Below are 20,492 nucleotides of genomic sequence, written 5' to 3'. Positions count from 1 at the left end.
TAATTTCCACAAAAAACTCATATGATTTGAAACCCTCAATTTAAAAATATCGAATGCAACGCTTTCTAGCCCTTAACGTAACGCTTCCCATCTCACGATAATTTCGAGTGAAATACTTTGTCAAATGGTTTTTTTTTCATATTGGGACAGATATATCGTGATGGGTAAGTCAATGCCTTTCACGCAACCCGACTGGGTTCGATTCCCAACCCCACAGTTTCTAGTCCGAATAGGCGAATGACCTTAAGGTTAAAACCTCTATAACCGGAACAAATTTTTTTCCATAGTACCTTTATTCAAACGTTAACTCAGATAGGTCTCAAACTGCTTCGTACTACTGAACTACTTTTTTATGTATTTGATGTATTATTACTATTGTCATTTATTTTACCCCCATTTCATCCTCCATTTTATGTGCTTAGCTCCTGAAATGAATTATTTTGTGTTTAAGCTAAAAAGTTGACTCGTAACTTGTTCTTTCAAGTTATTTATTGTTCCCCGTGGGCTTTTGAGCAGCATGGATTAATTAAGCACCTGTGAAATTTTCTCCGTGCATAACTCTTAAAGTTGCAATCAGAGTGCACGCGTTTTGTGAAGCGAAACGAAGCGTTTTTATGCATTGCGCTATTACAGAGTTACGTTCCCTCTGACATGTTTGCTTTGATTAAACGTTAGTTTTCTGTTAGAGTGTAAGTGTCACGCGAAGCGTCCAGACGTGCGTACGAGCTGGTTCCATTGGATCAAAGCAAAACTGTTAGAGTGAATGCGATTACCAAACATTTATAATCTAGCGGTATATCAGAAAAAAATTCCATTTTCTTATAGCAGCACAGACTAACAGACATGAAACTGAAACATCTCAAATTAAATTTTCGTGGGGCTCTATTTCCGTCTATATTGATCTGCGCGAATTATTCACTATCGGTACACCTCTTGTGTTCACAGCAGGCATTTTTTTATGCTTCGTTCAAGGATTCACAATACAAGCCCAGAGTTTGGAATAACGCCGCAGAATAATTTAAATTTCAGTTTTGGATCACTGTGAATGGCAAATCTCATGCTGTTCTGACATTTTTTCATTTATTTAATACGCCTGTAGACTTGAAAGTTGTTGCATGATGCGTACTGCTCCAATAACCGCAATATTTTAAACTATAACAAAGCATGCTTATTTAAAGAGATACATTAATCACTAATGAAATTAAAGCCCATGTTAAATAATCCTATGATAAAAACATTCATCAATTCTGTCTCCCGTACAGTAAGTCAAAGGTTTCCAGACCAGAGAGACAAAATATCACAAGGAATAGAAAAAAATACTACCATAACTCTGGTAAAACCATTTATTTGTACCTATCAAGTGTTGTTGAAATCTTTCACATTTGACGATTAGTCCACTGTTTGTCCCACACACTTTCGTTTAACTTAATAAATGCAGTTTCATTCAATAAATAAGCACTAAAACCTAATATTCGACACTCTACAACAACAACGAAGCCTTGCATTAGTAACGTATTGGACTGACTTATCCTGTATCTTCCATAGTATAAAAAATTCGACATCAGCTTCAGTTTTTGCTGTTTGTCTGCACAATACTGTTCATGCAAATTGTTTGCTCAGTAACCGAATCGACTTCTCTCGACTGCTGTTCCCTGTCCAACGAACCGGAAGAAAACGATCCGAACACTGACGCAACCAATTTATGGTACAATATATGTTATAGCAAGTAGTTAAGGAACTCGTAACACACATGTCACTATCACAGAGCAAAAGAACGTCCATATGCTGACGAGCCAGAAAACGGCTCCATTTTTGGGTGTCACTTCATTGTCCTCGTCGTTGTCGCCATCCGAGGCCGGATACTTGCTTGCTTTTATAACGTAGGTTTGCGTTCCCAGCTCATTGGTAGCGACCAGCTCAAACAATTTCGTCTGCTCCGTTTGCTCGTTGATTTTCAGCAGAACCAAATAATTCCCGTAGTCCTAAAATGTAGCAAATGTAAGATTATAATTCGTAGTGAAACAAAAGTGTTGGGAAAATACCATATCTTTGGGAATGTATGCCTGGTAGGGTCCCACGGATTGGCCCTCGTTGATAGCGATTCCATCGATCTTCCAACTTGTTTTCGGTCGAGGATTCGACTTCAGTGTAACATTTACAACGGCATGAGCTCCTTCTCCGATGTATATTGCAGGGACTGGCTGAGGAGGAACTGGAAAAATCACAATCGTTAGCTCTTAAATCCGTATTACCTCAGCAAAAACTACCAACTTCGAATATTCAATGGAAGAAAAGCTCGATAGTAGCCCTTGCTGATGGCAAAGTGTTCTGCTCTGCAGATGATTTTCTTGCCACAATCAGCCACCGCGATAGGATAGTTTAATTCTTGTGTCACGGTGGTTAGCTTTTTGCCTTTCTTATCTACCGTAACGCTAGTGACAATCGGTCCTGGCAGTTTTTCATCGATGGGATCATCTTCAAGGAACCAGCTCAAGTTGGCCTGAGGTATAGCATCCTGGGAGATACACTTCACAGCCAGTGTCTGGTTCGGTGCTAAGCCTCCATGCTGGATGATCGTGTTTCGTCCCAGTTCAATCTCCGTCGGTTCTGGGCTAACGGCTATTACAATATCGATCGCCTCCCGAAAAACCTCCCCTCCAATCGTTAGGTTGCAGTAGAATTTACCTTCGTTGGATGCCTTCAACTTCGCTATTTCAATGCCGCAATCTCCCCGATGCAAACTGTCTCCGTAGTATTTGATGTCAGTTGGCAGGTGTCGGATGTCGTGGGTACCCGTGATTCCGGGAATTTGAACACTAAAAGTGGGTTAGTTTTATGACTTTTTTTCAATTCCCAACTAAGCAATACCAAACATAGTAACCTACCTACAGAACTCGATCGGTTTATCACTATGGCATAGAAGGTTGACGTTTTTGGCCAAAGTTTTCACGTAGGCCGTTGATGGAATGGTCTGAATTTCTTGTGATTCAACGAGCGTGAAAAGAGCTGTAGGATAAATCAAACAATGAGAGTTTGTCAGTTAATGTTTTCAAGTGGTTTCACGCAAGCGACAAATCAAATATTGGTATAAAGAACTGGGTTTACTTTTACAACTGTATTGAATTGACAAGGACAAGGACGAATCGCAGACATGTCAAGTGTCGTGTGATGAATAAATATAATTGCGAAAATGATCTCACAGGTATGGATGATCGAATCTGTGCTCTACAGAAAACAGAATTCATTAGAAGGAGTAATTCTTTTGTTCTAGCGCATATTTTACTCGTGATGCTGTACCTCGTCTGTTGACTTGAGTAGAAGTGAATGGTGGGCGAATCTATTTTTGAGTAGCGCTGGTTGTTTTTATGCACTTGGAACTGAAACGATCAAAGCGAAGAGTGAGGTAAGCTCAATTGGAAAATAAATTATGTATAAAAATATTCGTCTTCTTGTAGATCATCACACATACAGTGATCAGTGCAATGAATGAAATCAATGAAATAAATCAATAAAATTGATATTACAATAGCTTTATTATCACGTATTGCGCTCATTCGACATCCGCTGGTAATCATTGTATTTTCATCACAAAAATCGGTTATTGGGCTGTATATCAACTCTCATCAAATTTCTGTCTTTCACTTTCCAATAAAGTTAATTCTATTTTATTCACTTATCAAATCTTTACGATTTTACCACTAATCTCACGAGATAGTAACAGACACAGATACTAGTATTTCAGTGTGATATTCTCAACCTTCATCAGTGTTGAGACTTAGAACTGCTACACTAATGATGGCTTAAAAGAGTAATTTTTATATGGGCTTCTGACAAATGAAATTATGGAAAATTAAAGACAAGTATAGGTTTCACAGAACATGTAATTCTGCAGTTCTCGGATTATCGTAGAAATGTATTACCCATTTAGTTGTAACTTCTTTAACCCAATTAGCAAAGCATTAACATACTTAGAAATATGTTATCTTTCTAAGGAATCAAATAAAAAAGACATAGAAGTTAAAGCGGAGCCAAAATGAACGCGACACACGAATTGAAGCGATTCGACTCGAAACATGACAGAATCCGTGGAGACACGCGACATCTTCGAATATCCTCATAACTTTAAAAACCAGTTTAAAAATATTGCGTAACTTTGAAAATCCGTCTGAAAAAAAACGCCTAACTTTAGAAACTCGCATAGACAAAAACCATGTAGCTTCGAATATTCGTGTAAACAACGTGTTTAATCCACCTAGCAGAGAAATGGTATCCTTTTTTGTCACTCCGCATGTGTTTTTGGCATGAATATTCGTCGGTGTTTTTAGTTTTCATGAAATTATTGTATTGACTGTCGTTTTAAATGACAGCTTGAAATTTCAATCACTTATTGCCCAGTAATTTCGGAACTGCAAGTGGGATCGAAAAGAGAAATTGTATGAAAACATAATATTATTTCTTTGAATCTAAGCGAGTGATAATCGATTAAGCATTCTATGAGGTGTCGAAGTGGGTTCCACTCTAGAGTTTTTGATCATTATTCATGGTACTTCCAGAACTAGTATTAAGGGACCAGCATAACCCAAAATGATCCGAATAGTGATAAATTAATATGACGAATGAATTGGAATACTTTTAGTCCCAACTTTGAAGATTTTTTGGTATCGTCATCAACTATGACGGTTTGGATTTTAAAAACTCATCGCCCTGTAATTCCAGAATCGGTAGTCGAATCGGATAAAATTAACCAATTTTTATAATTTCATTTTTTGTTTATGAAATTCATTTTGGTCTTCTTTAGGGAAACGATTGAGGTCCTTTATTCTGGATACTTTCGGAACCAGAACTCGAAAATCGGTGTAGCTGATGTCAGTTAAATTCACCTAAAGGGTTTTATTCGATTCGAAATTTTTGGAAAACAGTGTAGTCGTCTCTGAGAAACCGTACTGTGTTCCAAATAAAATTTTTGGGTACCTTCGAGGATCGAACACCGATTACCGGTAAAACTGGAATAAGTTTATTTGGTCATCGACTATCAAAATCGGCATCCTAAACCGGATGTTGGCACTGATTAAAAAATAAGAAGCTGTTATGGGATCTTATGACCTTTCATTCGAATCTTAGATGGAGGCAATCGATTCAACTTCTACGAGAGAAATGAGTGACATTATTTTTTTTACCTTTGCCATTTTTTAGTTTCGGAGCCAGAAGACGGGTACAAATGAAATTCAGGAACCTTGTATGATCTCGGAGAAACTTGAAAGAAATTATTTGTCACAAATACACACGTGCACACATTTACTGATCTCGACGAACTGGTTCAAATGGCAAAATGGAATAGGAGTGTTACAATATTACAGAAATAATTACTGTAAGCTGTTTGAATCAATATGAATATGGAATTGTTTTAAATACGAAAATATTGCTCTCTTTATAATACATATGTCCTGTTTGAACGATCATGCTAAAATCAAAACGAGGCAAAATACCTTGAAAATGGATGCTGTACACAGTGTATTTGGTGCTTAGGAACAATAAATCAGTCAATCGACAAACAGTGCTTTTTCTCTCCGCTCAATTTTTTTGGATGTGGCTGAACTGATATCGACATCATTAGTCTATTTTCCAGGCTGGTATTAGTCGGTTGATAAAGTTCGAAATAGTCTTAGATAATTGTGTAGGTGACGTGACTGACAAACTGCTCTTTTTATACAATTCGCACAATTGTTTCAATTTTGTTCAGAAAAAACTCTATTAATTTCTATATGCTTCAGCTCGCTTGAGAGCCTTGATACGATCACAGTTCACGTCCAATTGGATCATGGCCACTTCCCGTTCCGGAAAATATAATCTTAAGTTACTGCCAGAGTGCAAGCGTCACGACACGCGAGAAAGCTAGCTATAATGTGATGCGCCTCGCTCCGCATTCCGCGCTCACTCCGGCAGCAACCTTTGTTACATTTGATCACCGCAATCCTGTCAGAGTAAATTTGATGCACCAAGAGTACATTGCATTGAATTATTCCGAGATAGGTTTGCAGCGATGTATTTTAATTAGTTCAAACACGCGTGTTTACGCTTAGAACATTTCTTCGAAACGGGAAACGAAAATGCCATGAACCCAGAAAATCGAATTCATTCATTCGTCAGTATTGTGACTTACGCAGCATGTAAAAGGAATTAGTTGATCATTTTTCCATCATCACGGTGATACTGTAATGTTATTTTGTGAACCACTTTTGTGATCTATATTGGTATAATCTATAGTTTCTGACTGGTAGTTTTGGTAGATCATAGTCTATAATCTAATTACGACTAGCAGTGTGATTTGCTCGTAAAATGTACAATTGAAACACTTCAAATCTAATACTGAAAGCTGTTACTCGAATATACATTTGTTCTTTCCTATCGGCAGATGAAAAGTGTTTGGTTTCCAACTCCCGAACTGGTACGTTATCATTCATAGTCCTTGGCTTTGATGAGCAACTATGAACCAGTCGTAAAAAACGTACCAAACATAAAATTTTTTGTTGGTGCTTTAATCTGCTTGTGCTGATCATGATTGGCATATGTAAGTATGAGAGAGGCTCGATTAGCAACAGAAATGGCATACATGTTAATTTATTTGTTTCTTTGCGACGTGAATATCGACGATTCAGGCAAGCTGGATCGAGTCATCCGAGCCTGTCACGTAGCACGGCAAAACGTGACAAAAAGGCGTGTCACGACATAGCCAAATCAGTGTTGAAATTCCTCTCCAGCTGAGGAAATTGCAGTCATGATTTTAGATACCGGTTCCAAGTAACACACCTTCGAAGCGATTCTGACTGGAAATGAAAAGGAGGGACAGGAACTTGTCAACTCGGTTATGCATCCAAAAGAGAACCGAACATACTGTGGATAAAAGTCACGAAGAAATTATCAGTCAGGTAAATACCATTAGCTCGATTCCGGTGCTGATAACAGCCGGATGAAGAATGAACGAATTTTCTCAAGAGTCGGTATTCGGTGACTTGACGATTAGTAAATCACTCAAATATTGACCGAAAATTTTTGAATGCGTCAATTTGAATCGGTAGGAACTTCGGTTTCGAGGCCTTTTCTCAAAAACTGTTTCGATTCGCATTGCTCATCCTGCGCGGCGTTTAAAGATTTACGACCCTCGCATAAATTTCCAATTCGCACACTTGAACTTTATCTACGGGGCATTCCAGTGCACCCGCATCGCATCTGTGAGTATGATTTGTGTTGTTTTAAATTTATTGCCCTTTCCGTTCGTCCGGCGCGCCACCGCAACTAGTCACGTATCAACAACGACGGTGACGACGACGACGACGATGGTGGCTGCGTTGATTGGCGATTGCGGAAATTCTGCCACCCAGTGTTCCGCTATGCAATAACATCTTAACCACAAAACGAGACACTAATCTTGAGCCACGTGCTTTGGGTCGTGGCAGCGTGTTGACTTTCCTCGTCCAAAATGTGCACCGTCTGAGAATGAAAACTTTTCAATAGCTGTACCACTAATTGCTCAGCGTTCAATCATTTCTATTCACATATACAGCCTACATGAACAATCGAGTGTAGGAAAGTACTAAACGGAAAGCAAGTAAGCGAAGGGAAGAAAGTAAGAGGAAACTTTTTACTGTCATTCAAATTAGAAACACTTTTTCACTCGACGTTGTTGACGCTGCTGTACCTGGATGACTTCCCACCAGAATAGAGTCAGTCTCTGTGTTGAGAACCGAGAAGTTTTGAACCTTTAGCAAACTGGTTTCTGGCCTATTTTTGTCGGACAAGTTTGACACTTTGTCAAGAAACTTGTTTTAGTTGTTTTACCTTTATCTTTGTATTGAATTGCATAATTGCGAGAAGTTGTATGTTATACTATTGGGTGGAAAAAACATACATCAATATGCTACAGGAATCAAACCAGAAGCGAGTTATGAATATGAAACTTGAACTCAAATGATAAAGTTTTGATTCTGATTCATTATGTTTACTATAGCTGCATACCTTTTTCCATTAGCATAGCGCTTCCAAGACCATATACGACATTTAAAAAAAAAAAGGTGTGCAGTACCGAGGTACCGAGACATGGCAGAGGCGTACGGGAATGACTCATAAACTATTGTGTACCGTTCAAGTTGACTCAACTGTTTCGTTTGAAAAGCAAACGACTTTGGGGTAGCTTCGCGCTGGTAAACTGATACTGCGCAAATAGAGATAAGAACTTCGACGATTGTCTGGGCGCTCTACTTGATGTAATGACAAGTTTAATTTAGAAAAGAAACACGATCTGTTGAAATCTATTCGTTGAGTGTTGATCCATAGTTTTGAGGATCAGAAAATCAGATCAGCTTCTAGAGTAAAATAAAGTTTTAGCAGAGCTCAGCAGAACAGAGTCTAAACGATGAAAAAAATCATCATTTTTGCGAATTTTTTCCAGAAAGAATTTTTTAATTTTTGGTGGTTGTTTAAAGTGAAAACTACGATTTTTCACGAAAAAAATCGCCATTTTGTAGCTGTTAAACCACCCCAAAGTAACAAACAACGAAAAGAAAAACGTTTGGGCCTGGTTTTTATATGTAGAAAATGTATGCGAAAATTGAAAAAAATTGGTGCAGTAGTTTTTGAATGACGATGGACACGGACTTTCAAAACCTGCTTTCGAGAAAAATGCGTTTAAAATTTTTTGTCTATAAAATTAATGGTAACAATTAATTATTTCAGTTAGCCCATACGGTCTAAAATTTTCAAAAAATTATATTTTACATTTATAATTTATTCTAATGAAACATTTCAAGAATGTTTTGTCAAAAAGTCAATCGAAGTAAAAATCTTGGGCCTGTGCGACAAGATCTTGCTTCTTCGCAGAATGAGATAGCCATAGATAAAGGTCCATAACTTCCAGAGTTCCGTTCCAATAGGCTTGAAAATTTCACAGAATATTTTTGAAATATTTTACTATAAGAAAATATAAAGAAAATAATAAATGATTTTGCAAAAGTGTTAGACCCTACCTGCCCCTTAAAGTTTCTCACGTTCTAAATAATTATTAAATAGTTCAAATCTTTCAAATCCATGCATAAAACCGGAGTGCAGTTACGTTTTATATTTTGTTTATAGTGGAAGATGTTTAACTCGGAATAGAGGAATGTTGATTAGCAATTCCTAAGGTCTAGAACTTCAGGAATTGTAGATCGAATCATCGTTCACATTAAGCTGTGCCAAGAAACCATATGTGAGTTCAAAAATTTGCTTCTATAATCAACTTTTCGCACTTCAGCATCGAGGAAGACTTGTTGCAGACCTTTGTGGATATTTCCAACAACAGGATGTTAGCAGCTCTAAGCTAAACCTGATTTGAAAATGTGCCACGGAGTATCTTCTGATCGGAAAATTGAAATATCGCAAGTTGTTGTTTTTTTACCTGGCTTGTTCAATTGGTATATCTGTTGATATCCTCATAATCAGTTAAGTAAAAAAAAGAAGTGGTTTATCCACCTAGCAGGGGCACTAGCCTCACAATATTTACTTTTCTTTTCTATGGTTTCCTTCGCCGATTTGTCTCTCGAAAAATGTTTTATGAGATAGCAAAAATCGTTTTTCCCATACTCAACTTGACTTGAATAGACTCTAGTGTTATTCACGCTTGATGCCAACTCTTTGAACTGAAATCCGAGTCAGTTTCGAGCCTGATTCGTATATCAGGTTCACTTACATCTCATATTTGTTTGAAGAAGCTACTCTGGGTCGGTTCGAAAATTATCAAGAAAAAACAACACAAGGTATTATAATCTAATGCGATTGCTGTGCATTATGGAAGTAAAGATGATTACTTTTCACCCCACTTAGTTAAAGCTGATTGACGACCTACGAACATTCGGCTGATAAATTCTATTTCATAGATTAAATCTAGTTTTTTTTCTCAATGATTAGTGAGTTTCACGATAAAATTTAGAGCAGCTGCTTGGGCAATAATAAAACTAAAACTGTTCAAACACGACCATTTGAAAATAAAATTACCTTTTTCGTATTCAGCCGGAAAGGCTTTTCTCAATCAGTTTCTACTCCTTCAAATCACAAAATCAACACCTACACTAGTTGTTTCAACTCAGCTAACTTCTTAAAGTTTGGCATTGCTCTATTGTAATGTTTTTTTTCTGTCAGCAGGTTAAACCAAATATGGCGACTTAGAAATAGCAATAATAATAGCAATGTCAGGTATAAACAATTTTAAACAATGTAGCTCCGAGAAATCTCTAATGTTTTAGTTGTTTTGAAATCGCGAGTTTTTCCGTAGCCAAACTCCGTATCCAGTTTCTAGCAGCTGATTTACGTTTTGTATGTTGTGTTACTCTTTATCCAGACATGTGGCAGCGAATCTGTTCTATTTCCAGCTGTCAAGCATTTCTGTTCGTAGGGTGGTTCGTATTCCAAACAAAAGATTAATTGAGATATGCTCAAGCTAACAAAAATCTCTTAAATAATGTTGTATGTTATTATTTTTTGTATAAGGTGTATTTTCTATACAAGCCCTAGAATATTAAATTAGGTTTCTTCAATAAATGAAATTTTCACTTCCTAATTTCGAGCATGTATTAAAAATACTGTAAGTTGCCAAGTCATGAAGTTTTGGTGTAGTTATGATTCTTTAATAGGGACTGCTACAGTGTTAAATTGGAACTAACAGGAACTAGTTCCATCAAACAAACATGAAACTTCGCACTTAGCAATGGGGGTGTAAGCACACCCGGTACAAGAATCAGGTTCTAAACTGACTCGAATTTCAGCTCAACGGCGTTGAAACTAGATTCGAAATTAAGTTCAAACAAACAGTTCGACAGCAGTTAGGCTGGAAACTGGGTTAGGTTTGGCATCAAGCAAATACACCATGAGCATCTAAGAATCTTTCCAAGTCGAATTTCGAGCAAACAACTTATGAGAGCAGCGTTTTAACTACTGAACCATCGATGTTGGATTTCGAACGAAAACTCAATGCTTAATACAACTTCAGAGGTGGAAATTTCACTACCAAGGTGCAGATTACCATGAACTTGAATGCTTGATTCGTTGCACTGCTATAATTTCAATTCTCGAACCACTCTACTGACTATGAACGACGCTCGTCAAAGTTCCTTTACCGACGGCAAAGCAAATATTGATCGGATATTGAAGCGATGAATGTTTACACTCCGTTTGCAACTTCATCTCAAACACACCGAGGCCTTCCACCGTTCATACTCTCACTACATCCAAATCATTACAATCGATGACCAAGCCAAACTAACGCGCGACCTTCGAAAGACCGGCAGCAGGGTTTATTTTTGTCGAATACTTACCAACACACAGCCCCGTGGCTGACCACATCGCTACCGAGCTGAGCCGTCGTCTCGAATTCCCGTTCATCATGTCGCACTTTTCTTCGGTCTGAATTATCCAGTGGCCGACCGAAAAAATGCGTAAATCGCAACACTTGTGACCTGCTACCGACAGTCCACCCGATATACCACTAGCTGCTCAATCAAACGGAATTCGCAGCAAACAATAACAATAGTTGACACTTGGTCCGCACAGAGCAATCGTTACATCACCCACTACTCAGTTCGAGTGCACACTTGGCTTGGCCCGTCGTACTCAAGCGACTGAAATCGAAAGCGCAAATGTAGCTCACGCGCTCTGAACTTTTTGTACCACCACTTCCCCGGCTCTGCTTTCAGACTGTTTTGTGCTCTACCGTGTGGCGGCGTCTGGTCGAATGAATCGTAGTTCACTCTCTTCGGTACGACGCCGCGGTTGGTTACTACTAACCGAAGCAAAGAGACGCCAAAGATGCAGCACGTGAGAGTTAATGTAGTATTCCTGTCTCCCACGAGGATCCAACGACCGTCGAGTCGATCGACACGGTGAAGATCAAAGCGCTGTTCTCGATAAGGCAGACTGTTATCGATAGCACTTTGTACGTGATCACGCCTTGGGTAAATAATCTTATTGAATTTGTTAATTGTCTAATGATGTTTTATGGGCTATTAATTTGTTCACTCGCCAAATCGCTTTTAATGACATGCTATGGAATTATTATCACGTTTAGGTATAATTAACTGCTAATTGCTGTCGGTTAAGTTGAACATTGGTGCCACTTGAGGCGACTGATTCGTACTGACAGCTTAGTGAACAGCTAACAAGACTTTTATTGATCGGATCATGGTCGAGAATAGTGAGTTGCCAGTACAATCCGGTAACGGTATGCAGCCGTAGCGTCGCTTCACGATTTGCTTATCAGTCGAGCTACTCGTTATCTTGAACCAATATGGTGGGCATTCCAGTTGCTTTAGTCCGAAGGATGAAGACCTGAATCATTGCATTGATGATGACACCGACTTAAAGTCTTTTTTTCCCGGATAGATCGTAGAGTTGGATATAAGTTATAAGCATTTTGATTCCAGGCAGTGCTGGAATTTCTTGAACTATCACTAACAAAAGTAGAACCACATTAAGCTGGTGAATGACGCAGTTGTTTTCCCGTTTAGCATAAGTAGAACTTATATTTGTTTCTCGCAGCCAAAGTATGTGAGAAAACATGAATTGCATTGGTGACAAAACTCCACGTATGATGCAATTCACAAAATATCCCCCGTAATATTACAGAATTTGACGAGAAAGAACACCTTGGCAAACCTATCCAGTTACCGAAATGTAAAATTACATTTTCCTACACATAGAAAACAGAGTATCAGGTGTACAACTTTGCTTCCGCCGTTTTCCGAAAGGTGGCTGTACCGGCTGAGGCTGATAATGTCTTTAAAGTGAGTGTGTACAGTGCCTAACGAATTTTCATCGTCGTTTCAGTGACAGTTGTTCTTGTTTTCGTAATATTCACGCTCGAAAATATCTGTTGATGTGCCCAATTCTCGCCATTTGCGGGAAGTTTTACTTTTCTGTTACAAATCGAAAAAAATGCAGCTGAAGCGCATCGAATGCTCTCAGAAACTTACGGTGATGCTGCTCTGAGTCAAAGAACGTGTCGGGAGTGGTTTCAACGTTTTAAAAATGGTGATTTCGATGTCGAAGACAAACATGGTGGTGGAAGAGAAAAAACCTTCAAAGATGAACAACTAGAAGCATTGCTTGATGAAGATTCGTGCCAAACCCATGAAGAGCCGAATCGTTGGGAGTGAGTCAGCAAGCCATTTCAAAACGTCTCAAGGCTGTGGGCATGATTCAGAAAGAAGGAAACTGGGTGCCGTACGAGTTGAAACTGAGGGACATCGAGCGCCGTCTATTTGTATGTGAGCAACTGCTTCAAAGACAAAATCGTAAAAAGTTCTTTCATCGAATCCGGTAACCGGTGATAAAAAGTGGGTTCGATACGATAATCCTAAATCCTAATCATGGGTAAGGCCCGGGCATGCTACTTCATCGAAGGCAAAACCGAATATTCACGGCGTCAAGGTTATGTTTTGTATTTGGTGGGTTCAGCTGAGTGTGATTTACTACGAGCTCTTAAAACTGGGTGAAACCATCACAGGAGATCGCTACCGAACGCAACTGATGCGCCTTAGGTTGATGCCAGAGTGAGCGCGGAATGCGGACCGAAGCGAAGCGATTCAATGCGATGTACTGTTTTACATTCGCATTTACTCTGACAGGTTTGCTTTAATCAAATGTAACTAGCTCACCCGCGCGTCCAGACGCTTCGCGTGACGCTTTCACTCTGACAGCAACCTTAGTCGCGCGCTAAAAGAAAAGCGGCCGCAATATCAAGAGCGACATGACAAAGTCATCCTCCGACACGACAATGCTCGGCCTCACGTCGCAAAAGTGGTCAAAAAGTACCTGGAAACGCTGAAATGGGAAGTCTTGCCCCACGCGCCGTATTCCCCAGATGTCTCCCCTTCTGACTTCCACCTATTCCGTTCGATGACACACGGCCTGGCAGATAAAAATTTTCAATCCTTCTAAGAGTAGGAAAAATGGATTGCTTCATGGATAGCGTCAAAAGAGGACATCTGTAAGCACTTTTTCGTAATAAAGCTTTTAATGATGGAAAAAAGGCGGAAGCAAAGTTGTACACCTGATATATAAATTTAGTTGAGCATGTTGCGTAAATTGGATAGTAAGTTTAAACGATATTTTCTTAGTGAATTCTTGGAAAATTTACCAATTAGGCATTACGTAAATTCAAGCCTTTCGCTTTTTCTTGCTTGATGATAGATTACTATGTGAATGTGAAAATAAGTCATATAATTAACTTCACAGTTAATTCAACTGAAGCTTATATCGACACAGATGCAAAATTTAATTTTACATGTTAGTAGATGTAATATTGTGTCATCATCGTAGAAATTACGGCATGTCTGAATTTACGTCAAGCGTAAATTTATTTTTTTCTAAGGGTGTAGCTTGGATATCTGTTTTCTGTGGTCAAGTAGGTGTGGGTAAGTTTAGGAGAATTTAGATAATTTGCAACGTTGCTATATATCTCTGATTTACACTTATGTCACGTATTGTGATGCATTTTCACATACAGGCAAATGTAATTTTAAGTCCCTGTATCAAAGACCGATTTTTAGTTCCTGTATCGCTTGATATTTGTAATCTTTCAATTAATTAAAATTTGTTCAATGTGAGCTAAAATGCTTTGTGGATATTTCCAAAAAAAAATCATAACTTTCTGGAAAAACTGAACTGTTTTTATTTGCTTGATTTACCACTTTGAATAGATTGATTCCCAATCCCGCACATAGGATCAAGTTTTTCCTGGCCCAAACAGGTGAATGACCTTGAGGATAAAGCCTCTATAATGAAAAAAAAAAACAGCTTTTGCATGATTGCTGCCATCAGTCGACTGCGTATCCGGTCGGAGCAATCAGGATCAGTACACTTATTGCAACACATCACCGACTGGAAGGACAACTTTATGGTTTGGAAACGAAAAGAAAGGTGGGTGGGTAATGTCAGAGACGTAACTGGATGTCGTGAATACGAGTAAAACTGGCACGCCTCATCCACACTTCCGAATATCAGTTAGTTGATCGATTGAGTGAATTGCAGGTCCGTGCGCAGGAGTCATTCAAGAGGGGGGTTCTGAAATTTTTTGAAGTTTTCTTCGGCGTTTTCTTCTCTTTCAATTAATACCTATTTCGCAGCATCTTTTGGTAAGAATGAAAAAAAATCAATTAACTCTTAATGATGATATATGGGACTGAAAAGTGCCTCGAATTGTCACGACCAACAGGGTCTGCATTTAGACAGAACAGAGATGGCTCTTGTCGTGTACACTTGGTGAACTCTTCCGAAATTTGACTCGGAGTTCATTGTGATTTTCAATCGGATTCCAAAGAAAATGAATTCGACTGACGACTGACGACTTTCACTGGCAGGCCTTTGGTGTGATTCTGCAGGCCTTGGGTCGGCGCTCGCATCATCCCGGGTAGGTGTAAATAGCAAACAAAGATCAAAATAATAACAACTTTTACCATCATATCTTGGCTTGATGTTTCTGTGTTATCACAGCGATAATTGATATTTTCGAGATATTGCATCCAAGGAATCAAGAAATTATACAATATCTGTTTAACATCAAAATTAGTTATAATATCTTATTTCGTTATTGATGAGCTATTCCAATTTCATTAAGTAAATTGATCCAGTAATTCTATCTTCGAATAAAATGCTATTGAATAAACTGCATCAGAATCAGATAAGAGGAATACTTATGATAATACTCTATTCTGAATGCTAGAATATAAAATAATTGAGAAATTCGTTTTCTATAAATATTTTGTTCTTGGTTTCATGTTACAATGACAGAATTTTATATTTTGTAGCTATTTTCTCATGCAAGTTATGTTATGATTTATGATATTTTAACTCTTATTTCAAACTGAATAATGTTAATTTCTACCATTGAGATGTTTGGTTTTAACAACCGAATTTGTTATTGGTTTTCAAATCACTTCTACCCGGGATTCCAAAAGCGTGAAGTCTTCGATGTTGCTCTTCCGAGTCTTGCTTCGTTAACGTGGAATATAGGACGACAGTTTCACTCGTATTGGGCGATGAATGTAACGAAAGAATGATAGTCATCAAGAGAATCGGGCTACATTTTATTTTTGGTGCGAATTTCACTGCTGATCATAAACTTTCATGAAGAAATTCATAACGGCGTAGTAACGGTTTCCATCTCGATATAGTTTTATGAAATGGGCAAGTTTGATACCATTATTGCAAAATGAGAACGTCAATGTGAATAAAGAATCGCGGGTTAGGGTTTCTTGTTTGGAAAAGATGTAAAAGAATAATTGATTAAAATGGCTATAGAGGATAAAAGGAAAGAGAGATAGAGAGAGAGGCAGCATCTACTTATCAAATCCGTTCTGAAAACACTTTGATCTAGCAATATTTGGATCTCCATTAACTTCCCTTTTCATACAGTTAATATTTGAAAGTTATTTAAACATTCCTTTTTTGCTTTCGTTGACAATCCTACTTATTTTGACAAAGCTCAACTACGATTTTTTTGCGACGTTATGAATTTCTTCGTGAAAGTTTATTAGTAGCAATGAAATTCACACCAAAAACAAAATGCAGCCGATTCTATTGAGGACTATCATTCTTTCGTTACATTCATCACTTAATACAAGTAAGACTGTTGCCATATCTAATATGCTGATGAATATCTAAGGACTTATAATAGTTGGGTTGTGATCATCTGAGTAGAGAACATATTTAGCAGCGGAAACAATGCGCCTATTGGCATAATAGAACACTTCTTGCTTTGAGTCATTGCGAATCAACGGATCTGCGCACCAACTCTCACCTACCAGCGAAAATTAGTTCGTGGGCGCGATAAAACCTAAACAATGCATCGTATCGCTAGCTAGATCAAGTGGTACAGAAATTGTCGTGACTCTTCGCTAACTAAAACAATAACAGCAACAATTCACGGTCATTCACAAACAACAGCAAAAACAAATTATTTACAACTCTTTCTTTCTCCAGCAATATTCGATTGGATGAGTTACTTATGTTAAAGGTGAAATTAAATTTCTCTTCACACAGATTCATCACATTTGTTGTGATATTTAGTGAAACAATTCAACATTGGACTTGAATCGCTATCAACGAAACATCCATTAAAACCAAAACAGCAAACCCTAATCTCATTTATACACAGAAGTAAACTGTCTCAATAAACACACAAAGCACAAACAAATGTCACAACTTTATTCAGATCACGAAGAAATCGCCACCTCCGCCGTCCATGTTACTGCGGAAACCTAATTCCTAAGCGTAACCGCGCGCGGGCAATAACAATCAACCGAGTTTATGACTTCAACAAATTGGCACCCAGCGACGATAATGTCGCTGGCAACATGTGTATTCACTTCGATTTGTGTACAGAACTCTACTTGCTCGACTATGACCGACCAGCATGATTCGGGGTTGTAACATGACCACCGTATATATTTTGTACCTTGAACATGACTTCTAACTTCATTGCGAGCTTCTGCGGGTCTAAGGTGACGGAACCTGTTATAGATCAAAGTACCGTTAGAGTATTTATGAAATATTTTCGACTGAAAATTTTGGCACAGAAATATTGTCCAAACTAGGATACCAAACTCCTGTAATTGTCACACCCCCGTTTAATGAGTTCAGCAGTCCAAATCGACAATTATAATCAAGTGGCAATTGCACAGATTTACAAACACAGATTATTGTTATTTTCAACAATCATTCCAGTTTGATCGAGCAGCTGATCACCATGACGACTTCGTTGCATGTCACATACATTGCGATCTACTTTCCACTGTCCAACAGTTTTAATGTGTGAAAGTGCCGAAGCAAACCCACAACAGGTTCGAAAGCCGGTAGGATTCCAAAATGAGAGCGTCGAACGAACTACTTCGGCGTTTCACGTGAGAAGCCAATTGAGCAGCGTTGCCAGACCGTGATCGTTCTGTTTGCGTTTCATCGGTCATAATTGAAGCACGCACGACGTCGCGACGTCTAAATACACATGTTTCGTTTTTCGTCTCGAAACCGGTATGAAGATACTACTAGTTTGATAAAGTTGCTAGCGGTTAGCTTCGACCGAGACCTTCAGCGAGAACCTTCCTAAACGCACGCGCGCGATCTCAGGTTCCGGAGTCACGACTGACGGATGGATCAAATCGAACTGGTTGGTTGCGGTGTTTGCATTTCTGCAGAAAGCTACGAAGCATCTTTGCCCGCTCGAGAGCAACCAACACTAATCAAACGGATGATGTTTTCTAGAAGAGGACACAGTGAAAAAAAATCTGTGTATTTGTGGTTCTTTTCATCAGTATGTTCAGTTAACAGGAGACGTGTTCCAGTTACTTTCTCGAAACAATTTGTGTGTATCTACATATATTTCCGAAAACAGGTTGTAAAATCCGGAACACAATAAAACTGCTAACTGGTTAATGACGCGGTTTCACCAATGAATGTCTATCCAAAGTCGTATACAAACCCAATAACACGAAGTTGTCATGATCGATTTCGGGATTGGGTAAATCTAGCGAGCACGTCTTTTAAAATTTAACATTGCTTTATATTTAAGTTACTTCAATTTCAAACGATTTCATTTTGCTTTTGGCAAAATATTTCATTTTGTTGTACTGGTGGTCGAGACTGCGCTGTTTTTAGAAAAAGTACTTTCAGTCAGTTTTTAACGTGCCTCAAAGATGTCGGCACACGGTGCTTCAAAACTGGAATTTCATGCCTTCAATCATTTTGCGGCCTTAGCATAAACTTTTCCTTGTTGGTGTCTTTTGCAAAGTTGAACGGGATGTTGCTAAATAATAAAATAAAATAAACGAAATATAAGGTACATAAGTTTAACAAACTCTATTTCATCTCCTGAATCGTTCAAACTACAAGTAGTTTTTTTTCCAAATAAATGTATTAGAACATATACATCCCGGTATTCGAACACAAGGTGACTTTCTGAAGAAGAACAAGAGTCATATAACAAGAACTTAATTTTTTTTGTGTCATAGAAAATGTTCACCAATGATGATATATACCTGCGATTTCTATTGTTTCTGAATCCGTTGTAACAAGCTGGCAAAAACTATCAAAAACCCCATTAGGGCACTTGCACCTGAACTGCGAGAAACTTTATTTTTTAAATAACTATTTATTGAAATATGAGTTAAAATTAAATTATTAAGATTTAAATTGGGCGTTCAGCCACAAGTGGTGACTTTTCAGCCCTATTATATACATGATTTGGTTATTACCATGAAGACATCATTTGCTTCCGCAATTCTGAGATTTTTGTATAGGGAAAATTCTAAACCTACTTGTATTGTGTAATGGGGAAAAGGAACCTATATACTAACTTACTAACTAATACAGAGAGCGAATCGATTCAATTGAAGATTGCATCGATTTTTGTTGGAATTTGCTCTGCGAGAAACTTGTTGAGTTGCAATGCGAAGCGTGAACATTTATCACATACTTGTAGTTTAAATGATTCAGAAGATGAAATAGAGTTTTTTGAATTTATGCATTTTTTTAAATTTTTGTTATATTTATGTGTAAAACTATCCATAACTTTGCCAAAAGTAGAGCTTTGAAGTGTTCTATAGTTTCAGGTTATTTCATAAAATCTAACGCTTCTTGCAGAGATGCCCATCTTCTCTGTGTGACGAAGAGCAAGTGTAATTTCTTTCCTCACACCGACAACATCAACGAGAGATCTTCTCTTTTACATATACATATACCACTGTTCCATACAGTGCGAACACATCATGGGAGCGTGTGTTTATTTTCTTTCACTTCTAGCCCCGGATTGCACCACAGTGCTAGTTCTCAAATTCTCTGAAGCAAAAATACAATCGCATATTCAGCAAAAATACAATTTATTTTGAATTTTCGATTCTCCCTACTGAAATAAGTATTTTCATAGCAAGGCCAGCTCTACTCTCCATAAATTAATAATGGTGGTTGTGGAATGTGGAATGTGATTCACCAGTACCAGCTTGTTCAAACACAGCGCTCACTTTAAATTTGTCTTTTCGATACTGAAAATAAGTGCGCTTTTCTTTTCGTGCGGTGCACGCCAGGTGTATCCTTAGTGTAGGCATTAAACTTACACACTGGTGTATCACTCGTAGAACAAACCATTCTCTAGAATTAATATGAAAAAGTTAGAGCGAAAAAATTGATTTCTAGGACCCTTTAAACCACACTACTGAATAATGATTACGATGAGGCCACAAAATGATTAAAGGCATGACATCTCAGTTTTGGACCACTGTGCGACGTATGAACCAAATTGCTTTTCATGTTCAATCAAAGAAAATAGATGTCCGAAAGCCACCGTGCGCTTGTGAAAGTTTAGTGAGGATCACGATCTATTACTTCGGCAATATGACACATGGTTTTGAAGATTCAATATAGATAAATGCGAACAATCGACTTTATAGAACTCGAAACAGGTGCTCAATCCACTCGTT

General features: G+C 38.1%; 2 protein-coding genes across 15 annotated transcripts in view; one reads left to right on the top strand and one right to left on the bottom strand.

Moving 5' to 3' along the window:
- The window catches only part of LOC131435488 (uncharacterized), a 682,557-nt gene that overhangs the window by 471,774 nt on the left and 190,291 nt on the right, over positions 1-20,492 (top strand). The window lies entirely within an intron of this gene.
- LOC131435492 (fasciclin-3-like) lies at positions 1,330-18,187 on the bottom strand. 5 transcript variants are annotated; one of them, XM_058603439.1, is made up of 6 exons: positions 17,798-18,187; positions 11,343-11,430; positions 2,886-3,006; positions 2,272-2,816; positions 2,043-2,212; positions 1,330-1,982 (listed from the first exon to the last, which is right to left on the bottom strand). In XM_058603439.1, the coding sequence occupies exons 2-6, from the start codon at positions 11,410-11,412 to the stop codon at positions 1,731-1,733; spliced, it is 1,158 nt and encodes a 385-aa protein (XP_058459422.1). In that variant the 5' UTR covers positions 11,413-11,430; positions 17,798-18,187; the 3' UTR covers positions 1,330-1,730. The 5 variants fall into 5 exon arrangements, with proteins under 5 accessions (XP_058459422.1, XP_058459420.1, XP_058459421.1 ...); XM_058603437.1 differs by lacking the exon at positions 17,798-18,187 and adding an exon at positions 17,480-17,791 and having other exon boundaries at positions 11,343-12,053; XM_058603438.1 differs by lacking the exon at positions 17,798-18,187 and adding an exon at positions 17,480-17,791 and having other exon boundaries at positions 11,343-11,973.

This window comes from Malaya genurostris, chromosome 3, assembly GCF_030247185.1.
Source record: "Malaya genurostris strain Urasoe2022 chromosome 3, Malgen_1.1, whole genome shotgun sequence".
Lineage (NCBI taxonomy): Eukaryota > Metazoa > Arthropoda > Insecta > Diptera > Culicidae > Malaya > Malaya genurostris.
Note: the sequence above shows the minus strand (reverse complement) of the source record. Positions and strands in the feature narration are given on the sequence as shown.

Bases quoted from the DNA above. Each gene is read 5' to 3' on its own strand.
- LOC131435492 (XM_058603439.1), bottom strand. From the start codon at position 11,412: ATGATGAACGGGAATTCGAGACGACGGCTCAGCTCGGTAGCGATGTGG. The intron at 3,007-11,342 runs GTAAGTATTCGA...TTTATCCTACAG, and splicing joins AGCCACGGGGCTGTGTGTTG to CTCTTTTCACGCTCGTTGAA. The intron at 2,213-2,271 runs GTTGGTAGTTTT...TGATTTTTCCAG, and splicing joins TCTTCCATTGAATATTCGAA to TTCCTCCTCAGCCAGTCCCT.